Below are 8834 nucleotides of genomic sequence, written 5' to 3' on the forward strand. Positions count from 1 at the left end.
CGTGATATGCTGACCTATGAGGTTGTAATCCCTGTTATGTCAGCGGCATTGTTGACTGGAGTATTTGCTCTGGATTCCTCAGCTTTGTTTCGGGTGTAAGTGTAGTGCATTGTGTATTTACTGTTCCATGTGTCTGTACATGTGACTGCACTAATATTAATGCATGCACACACAATCTCATTGTGTTATTGCCATTTATAAAAATGTTTATTGCCATATATACAAATAATCATACAAATCATACAAGCTTTTTTTGTTTAACACAAAAAATCAGCTTCAAATGTATTATACAGTATTAATCCTGCTGGCATAACAATTGTTCAAACCTTCAAAACATTTGGGAGGTAGCTTTTCCCAAATCAGCCGTAGAAATGTCACTGTATGCCACATATAATTCTGTATGCATAGAGAAAGAGGTGTGGATTAATCCTGCACAGATGATTTCAGCACTTCTAGCAGTCTAGATGGATCTGGGAAACCGGGCCCTGTCCATCAACTCTCCTCCAGTTATGTTTAAAATAATTTTTCTTGGTTTTATAGTGATGACAATTGAGGGACTGTATTAAAGCGACTTGTTTTAACCTTTTCACGACAAAGGATAAATCCTGCGGAGTTCACCACCTAAATGTCCTCTGCTCACTTATTTTCCTCTTCCTCCTCCTCCTCCTCATCAGAGTCTTCCTCACTGTCACTGTAGAGAACAGTGGCCCGGTTTGTGTTTATGAAAAGATCGCGATCATCATCGGTGTCACTGCTGTCACACTCTTCTTCCTCTTGGTGCTGTTCATTGCTCTGTTCTTTCTCAGGCTCCGTCTTCTTCTCCTCACACACACCGTCTGTCATGAATCCTTTTGGCCTGCACACACCATTAAGTACAAGTCTCAAAGCTCTTTACTGTTAAAAAAAGGACTTTAAAAAACAACCAAAAAATGCCCTATCTGTTTTCATTCTAAAAATCTGTGCAAAATAAAAATGACCAAAATATTTCTCTAATTTTTTGGCTCAATATGCACAAACTACCTTCTGAACTACAATCTAAAGCTAACACTATAGCCAATGTTGAACTAAAAATGCTTTAAATTTCTTCTCACCAGATGCCAAGTTTCCTCAGATACTGGATATGGTCCCTATACAGTATAGAGCTGATCTCGCCTTTCACCTTGTCACCCTCCTCAATAGGGTCTACGATCACAAAATCACCTGCCAGAAAAAACACAGTGGTGAAATAGAGGTGAATAATTCAAATCTGGAAAGCAATGGCTTTCAATGAAGAGAAGAAAAGCTAGAGCTGACCTCTTTTGATCCAGATGTTCTTGCGAAACTTTGTGGGCATGCTGAGCAGAAATCTCTCGCCACATTCGGTCACAGCCTCATGGAGATTATTACCATTGGTTCCCAAAATCTAGAGTATTTAAATTGGTTTACAATCTATGAATGATTAGCACCATTACAAAGTTATGTGATGTCATAGCTTCAGTTATTTATGTATTCAATACTACAGATTATTCACCAAAACGGCAAATTCATCTCACCCTCATGATCTGCTGGTTGTCACTAGGTGTGACGTAATCTCCAAGAACTTCCTTGACGACGTGTTTGCGTTTGGTGGCCTGTGACATCGCGGATAATTTCGAAAACGACCTGAGAGACAAATATAGATATTTTGGGGATTACTCAAAACGTCACTGTCAACAATCTACCAAAAATAATCTAGTGAATATGATCAGCACGAATGCATCATTTATTAACCTACAATGGCTTGACTGTAGGTTGTCTACACTAAACTGTTTATTACTTTCTCCATCTTGTCGGAAAAGCGTTTTAAATTATTAACAAGCCTCATCTTGTTGGTTATGGCGGGCTAATCAGCTAGCATTGATCTACTTGGAAGCAAATACAGGCAACGGACACAATGAAATATATCTCAAATGCCCTGCTCTCTAAAACAAGCATTAATCACGACCTAAAGGAATGTGAAATATATATTCATGCGACAGTTATTTCATAAGTCATCATTTCATTTGACGAGCACAAGCGAGGTTACGCTAACCGCTAGCGAATCTGCTAGAATGTTTGGTTAGACTGCTGCGTGAAACCTACCTAAGCAAATGTTTTACTAATTCATTCATATTGTTAAAGTCTGTACTTTTTTAGAAAGTTACATACCTAGGAACTGTACATAAAAGTTAGAACTTATTGGGGGTTTTAGTGTTTGGTTCATCGAGGAAATATTTCACACGCAGTAAAGCTCCTGAATGCGTCGGAACCACGTGCAACCTGCTTCCTGTTATTTCTAGTCGCGAGATCCACTGGCATTGTGGGAAATGTAGTCATGCAGAACCTAAGACTCGTCATAGCGCCCTTCCTTGCGAGAACAATTTAAAAAGAATTGCCATGAACGGCAAAGACACATTTGGGAATTTAAGGACTTTATTCAGCAGTTTTCTTTGACATTTATGACAAAAAGCTTATTTGTTAGTTTAAACCATGCAAAAAGTAGCAAGCAGTCACTAAGATTTCAAAAACACAGCATTGATAACAGATTGGAGAAATATCACCTGTGTATAATATAATTTTTAAATTATGATATTACTGCTGTGTTCAGTGCACTTTCGACGCGGAGAAGCAGTGTGTTTTCTTGAGTGTAAAATAATCATGTCCACTAAACAAGGTTAATGCAAAAAATCACTGAGATTTCAAACATCTGACATTAATTCAAATGTGTTTCACTATCTCCAGAAATGACAACACGGGTTAAGTATTCGTCTGCCAACAAGTTCAGTAATCAATAGCAGTACGCAGTTATGACACAGCAAAAGTGAAATGTCAGCCTACATCATTACAACAAACTGGATAAAACAACCTATCTATAATCATATGATTATTGCAATGTTACAGTAGTGCTTTCAAAAACAATTTGAATGTTAGTTAAAAAGTTCATACACACAATTATAATATACCATAATAAAACACAAGTCAATCTAAAAATGTCATCTAATGATTTTACCCTTCTTATTAGTTGCCAGTGTCAAAATGTTATGTTTGTAACGGAAATGGAGGTAATGAGAGTAGTTCATCCTTTATTTTAATACCATTTGTTATGTGCTTGTGCCCAACTAATACAAGATATTAATGAAAATTCCCCTCAACATTTGTGCTAACTGCAAAGTCATGATAAAAGTACAACATACTAGTTTAAGTACAACTAGTTTAAGGTGTGAGGAGCAGCTAATTAAAAATGGAAATCATTTTTCCACTTACTATCACCCAAGAGGTAACACACAGAGTATTACTCAGTGACATTAATAGTCAATAACATACCATATTGGTATGTTACATGTAACATTTCCTGCATTGTTATGGTTAGAAATTCAATGCAGTGGAAATCAATTTAGCAAACTAGTGATGTCATTATTTTGTTTGTTATGAAAAGAAGACTGGTAGTGATCATTTTGTAGACAGGTATAGTCTATAGAGATGAATTCACAAGTCACAGCTTAAGCTGGTTCAACACCTTCATGATATTCATTACATATAGATAGTAAGGTGTGTGTGTGTGTGTGTGTGTGTGTGTGTGTGTGTGTGTGTGTGTGTGTGTGCATGTGTTCCCTAGTTGACCACTGCAGATGAGCACATCTTGTTAATTCCACACAGTCTATTTCCTCTGTACAGATAGTAGTAACCCTGAATAAACACACACAAAGAAAATAATAAAACTTTCAAATATATTTACAATGTGTGTATACATTTAGATATATGCTTTTATAACATTACCCTTTTATCAAATGTTGAAAGAACACACAACAAAAATACAATTTCAGAAATTCAATCACATTAGTACCCTAGAAAATGTATATAACTTGACATAACCAGAGCTACACATTCATATACATGCTAGACAGGTCCAGACAGGTCTGGGTTTGTCCCTTACCTGCTCACCATAGTCTTCTCCCCAGCTATTCTTAATGGCCCAGAATGGAACACCATCACCTGTGTACAGGTAAAATAGAATTTTAACCTTTGCACAATATGTAAAAAATATTAGCACAACAAAGACAAACCTTTTAGGATGTCAGTACAAGATTAGTACTAACCAGTGTGTGAATGTAAAAAACAAAGAAAGAATTTTGTGAAACAGTCTGATTGCAAAAAAAATGGAATCTTGTGAAACTGGTCAAAGACCACCTTTGAACGAGATTGTATTTAAGAAATGACTGAAGGCTTTTTACTCAGAGGGTTTAAGGAACAATAGTCCAACAGTCCTTGACTGGTTTCATTGCAAGGAATGTTTGGAGAAAAATGTACAACTTAAACAGCATAAACAAAGCTTAATCATAATATATCTGCTGCAAAAGCACCTGCATAACTCTCTATAAACTATGTTTAACTACCCTCTTCAAGCTCCCAGTTGACAAAGGAGTTATGTTTGTGGGTGGTTATGTGAATCAGTGTACAGTTGAAATAAACTAAGGCTTAATAAACAAAATGTTTTTTTTCAATTGGAATGGTAGTGTAGCACACCCCCCTCCCTCCCATCACATTTTTTACTCAAATCCAAGCAGGCAGAGTCTTTAAAACACGACTGTAATTGCTGATATGATGTTTGGCTATTATTCTGCTAACTGTATGCTTATTGAAGAATGACTCTCACGTTCTCCATATCCGATGAGCAACACTGCATGATCAATCATCCAAGGGTTGCAGAATATTTTCAGCGGATGAGACACTCCCTTCCTGTAGAACTACGGCAGCATGGATAATCAACAAATTATTGGAATTTTAGGATTTTAGTCTGTTTATAGTAACATCACGCAGACTTTGGAACACTGAACACTGTGATGGCACAAAAATCAAGACTTGTATAGTTGTATAGTTGAATGCTTGAATGTTTTGACAAAGTGAGAGTTTACAACCTGCATGGCAAAAGCATTGAGGGCAGCAGACACAGGGCCGTTCTCAGCCAGCCACGCAGCAATATCTGAAAACACACACCAAGAGACGGCTTACATTCTTACTGCCGTGCTAAACCTTCTCTATACAGAGAACCAGCGCTCAATGCCAAATATATAAAACAACTATACAAAATATCTATAAATGTATAAATAACTGTTATATCCATATATCTCATCCATCTGTCTCTCCTCCTCACCATTCTCATCTTTGGAAAGTTCGACTGAGCTGTTGATGTAGGCCACGACTTTTCCAACAGAAAAATCACAGCTCTGCTTGTGTCCAGTGTAGCTGTAATCAGTCTCTGTCTCCAGACCTCCTGCCAAAAGATCGTCATATGTAACATTTGTTTTCTTTATTTAGCGTGATGCTAAAATATGATGTGTATGTGTATCGATGTGTATGAAATAATGTTAATTGTTAAATTGTTAATTGTTGATTTCTTAATCTATATAAATCTATTTTTCTTTCATGTTTTTTTTGTTTTTGGTTTGGGTTGTTTTTTTTTACCCAGGTTTTCAATAGCTTCATACGCATTGGATGGAAGTCCACCCCCACAAGCTTGGTCCAGTTTATCACAATCCACCAGCTCTACAACAGACACAGACATAAGCATAAGGCAGTGATGAATCAAGAAAAAAAACAGAATCACAAAAAAAAATGATGAAACTACTTAATAGTATCATATTTGAATTCATCACAGTCTAAGAGTTCAGTGTTTCATTGACTTTCAGCGACCATGACAACAGTTGCCTTCCACCTTGCTCCGAGAGGGACAGCAGTTGTCCGGTCCTCTTGAACCACTGGCCTTCAATGTTCCCCGTAACAGAAAACGCCCAACAGGAGCCGCACAGCCCCTGAAACACGCCGCACACTTACGTTAGCTACCACTAAAGTTACACGCCATCCACATAGACTAATGTGTGTTTAATTAATACCTTATGTTTAAATGAACCATTGATTAGAACCACATCTCCATTACCAGAGCCAGCAGGGATAATTACTTATGAACATCCATTGTGGAAACATTACTATGAATTAATTTGTTTAAATGCAAGTTCCAAGTGATTAATCAATTCATAATTCAACATAACCTAATTGATTCAGTCATGCCTAAATGGTTCTCTTGGGCTGATCCGTTCTCCCCGACCTGGTTCTTGACAGGGCTGACGGCTCCGTGCTCTCTCCAGTCCCAGCTGGACGGGGCGGCGTTGCTGGCTGGAACTGCTGGCTTCATCTTCCTCTGCAGACTCCACTGACTCAGCATGGGGTTCAGGTACATCATTCTAAACTCGTCCTCTACATGGAGATAGTGAGACATTGAGAGCAAGTGATTGTGAAAACACACACACACACACACACACACACACACACACACACACACACACACACACACATACACAAACCTACACACCCACACAGACACACACACACACCTGTGAGATCACTGAACTTGGTAACTCCGTATTCAGCCGTGCCCTGGTCCAGAGACTGCAGGGTCTGTGCTGTTTTCAGATTCTTCTGGAAAATGTGCAGACGCTTCTCAGCCTCTGCAGGGGTCCAGAGGTAAGAAGATGAGTTACGTTTCTTAAAATATATCTTTCGTGTTAAATGATACATTTGGATGACAACATGAACATAATTTAGGTGCCAGCATAATAATCTGTTTCAGGGTGACATTACCTAAGCAGACATTACCTAAGAAGACATTACCTAACCTGTCTGAATATATTACATGTAATATATACATTATATATATAATGTCCAAGTATTAATATTAACTACTGACCCTCTTGGGAGCTGTATGTGCGGTTGTATGCAACCATGAACTCTTTGAACTGTGTCAGGAGCTCTAAAGATTCCTGATGATCAAAGTAACAGGGTTACAAATATGGTAAAATAATCAATTAATTAGCTGTTTATACATTTGTTATTACTCACAAATGCACAAATCTTTACCTTTGTGGGCTTGTCACGAGAGAGGGACACACGTGCCACATTCTTGGTCTCTTTTGCAACTAAAGTCTCCTTTGAAACTGAGGAATGAGGAAGGTTCCAGTAAACTGACATGCACTGCAAGCTCGTCATCATTGATAACTGGCAGTGTCTTTTTGTCATACAATGTCTGCATATATTACTGTACAGAACCAGGACCGTTAAGACTGTGTCTAATGTCTCCATTTGGTAAAGGTCTCGCTTTTACTGTTTACACTCTCACACCCTGCCTGTGTGCTACGGCTGCATTGCTGACCTGCAGGTTGGCATTTCTGTCTGAGCAGAACAGACTTGTTTTCCCAAGGAATGTCCCATACCTCAAACAAACACACCTCTGTCTGTATGAGAAAGAGAGAAAGCAGAGAGAATTGAAGAGAAATAGAGAAAAGCTCCTTCTAATTCAATTCGATATTAAAACATTTGGCCCAGCACAATGAACACATGCACTTAGAACCACATGCTTGAGATATTGCCACAAGGCCTTTGGCCACATGATGAGTGTGTGATGTGACTGTGATGTGATGGTACAAATGAAGAATGTTCCAATGTAAATACACAAGGGGCCAAGTAGCTTTGCAACTACTTGCGTGCTTGCACTGGTCAGGGTTTACAGTTGCAAAACACCTGTAAATGTTTGTTATGGGTGAGAGATTACGTGTTCGGACAGTTAAATAACCACTGTGTCTCGTTGGGGTGCACAAAGCAGACATGCAGTTTTCTGTCCCACTAAAAAAAAAACACTGTTGCCTTTAGCTGGCTATTTATCTCCCACTTAGACTATGACCACCTATGACTCATTTGAACTGTAACCTGGTATTTTTATACATCACTCCCATTATAAAATCTAAGGAAATAACTAGTCAACTCTGATTCGTAGACATGCACACTGGTATTGTTCACCTTTTGCTTGCGTGGGTCTTGGAAAAACTCGCAGTCCTCAGAACTATTCAGGACTGCAGACTTCTTGCACTGAGTCCGCCCAATTTCTGCTGTTATGCTGTAACGTACTCCTTTAACTATCTGTTTAAAACACACAGAAATTAAGACAAAAATGATTATACATGGTGTTATCACGCTGTTTATTAAGTTTCCCCATAAGAATTACAGATGCTATAGTAGGTGGTAAAGACGCACAAATAGACTGGCTTATACAATATACACAGTAAACGTAATTATAAGGCAGTGTTACAAACAGACGGTGTTATTTGGGTTTTGGTATTTTAACATATATACGACACTGCGCAAACCAAGCGCCGCGTAATATTACTTGAACACTCTTTGTTTTCATAACAAATGCCAGAAACGACCAGAAACATTTTTAATTTAGCCTGATCAATAGTTACTACACTAGTAACACAGCATAAACAGAAAAATGTAAAAAAAAATATCGGAGACTTTGAATAAACAAGAATGAGGTTGGGACAGGCCTTTGAGGTAATTTACTCTACAAAAGAAGTCTTACCTGCTTCTTAGCAAATATTATTTTGCTGACTCTGCGTATGTGCATTCCGTTGGATTCCAGATTGTAACGTTCCTCAGCAAATTTCACCGCTTTAATGACCTCCGGGTCTGATTCCGAGACGTGGACCGGCGCACCGGGCGCCCCCATCAATGAAGGGTTCGGTTCATCCTGCAGCCCTCGAGCCGAACAGATCGCAGCTAAGACCAGACATACGATGGCACGGTGACAGCGGCTCGGGTTGATGTCCATGTCGTCCAGTCCTCAGTGCAGAAGGACCGAAGATAAATACTTGAAATTTGATGCGGCCTACAGACTGTTTGCTTTTCAGATAAATATCGAGCAGCTCCCAGTTGAAGCGAGTCAGACTGCACCAGCTGACATGCCCATAATAAATATGTCGCTCCGCAAGACGCAGTGACGCAGATTA

General features: G+C 38.7%; 2 protein-coding genes across 3 annotated transcripts; both read right to left on the minus strand.

Moving 5' to 3' along the window:
* Positions 1 to 180: 180 nt before the first annotated feature.
* Positions 181 to 2322, minus strand: eif1ad (eukaryotic translation initiation factor 1A domain containing). 2 transcript variants are annotated; one of them, XM_077021348.1, is made up of 5 exons: positions 2167 to 2322; positions 1533 to 1641; positions 1294 to 1402; positions 1092 to 1200; positions 181 to 856 (listed from the first exon to the last, which is right to left on the minus strand). In XM_077021348.1, the coding sequence occupies exons 2-5, from the start codon at positions 1617 to 1619 to the stop codon at positions 637 to 639; spliced, it is 525 nt and encodes a 174-aa protein (XP_076877463.1). In that variant the 5' UTR covers positions 1620 to 1641; positions 2167 to 2322; the 3' UTR covers positions 181 to 636. The 2 variants fall into 2 exon arrangements, with proteins under 2 accessions (XP_076877463.1, XP_076877462.1); XM_077021347.1 differs by having other exon boundaries at positions 2101 to 2246.
* An 88-nt stretch (positions 2323 to 2410) lies between these two features.
* Positions 2411 to 8830, minus strand: ctsf (cathepsin F). Its single transcript, XM_077021344.1, has 14 exons — positions 8408 to 8830; positions 7846 to 7965; positions 7202 to 7283; positions 6910 to 6986; positions 6740 to 6812; positions 6387 to 6500; positions 6101 to 6249; positions 5711 to 5807; positions 5461 to 5541; positions 5150 to 5269; positions 4914 to 4978; positions 4652 to 4742; positions 3932 to 3990; positions 2411 to 3684 (listed from the first exon to the last, which is right to left on the minus strand). Exons 1-14 carry the CDS (start codon positions 8654 to 8656, stop codon positions 3610 to 3612), a joined length of 1452 nt encoding a protein of 483 aa, XP_076877459.1. The 5' UTR covers positions 8657 to 8830; the 3' UTR covers positions 2411 to 3609.
* Between the last annotated feature and the right edge of the window lie 4 nt (positions 8831 to 8834).

Source organism: Brachyhypopomus gauderio, chromosome 11 (genome assembly GCF_052324685.1).
Source record: "Brachyhypopomus gauderio isolate BG-103 chromosome 11, BGAUD_0.2, whole genome shotgun sequence".
NCBI classification, from domain to species: Eukaryota; Metazoa; Chordata; class Actinopteri; order Gymnotiformes; family Hypopomidae; genus Brachyhypopomus; species Brachyhypopomus gauderio.

Bases quoted from the DNA above. Each gene is read 5' to 3' on its own strand.
- eif1ad (XM_077021347.1), bottom strand. From the start codon at position 2,129: ATGAATGAATTAGTAAAACATTTGCTTAG. The intron at 1,403-1,532 runs GTGAGATGAATT...TAAATACTCTAG, and splicing joins ACAACCAGCAGATCATGAGG to ATTTTGGGAACCAATGGTAA. The intron at 857-1,091 runs GTGAGAAGAAAT...TGGTGTGTGCAG, and splicing joins CTGAGGAAACTTGGCATCTG to GCCAAAAGGATTCATGACAG.
- ctsf (XM_077021344.1), bottom strand. From the start codon at position 8,656: ATGGACATCAACCCGAGCCGCTGTCACCGTGCCATCGTATGTCTGGTC. The intron at 5,270-5,460 runs GTAAAAAAAAAC...ATCTTTTGGCAG, and splicing joins TGAAGCTATTGAAAACCTGG to GAGGTCTGGAGACAGAGACT. The intron at 3,991-4,651 runs GTGAGAGTCATT...ACCTGTACACAG, and splicing joins GCTCATCGGATATGGAGAAC to GTGATGGTGTTCCATTCTGG.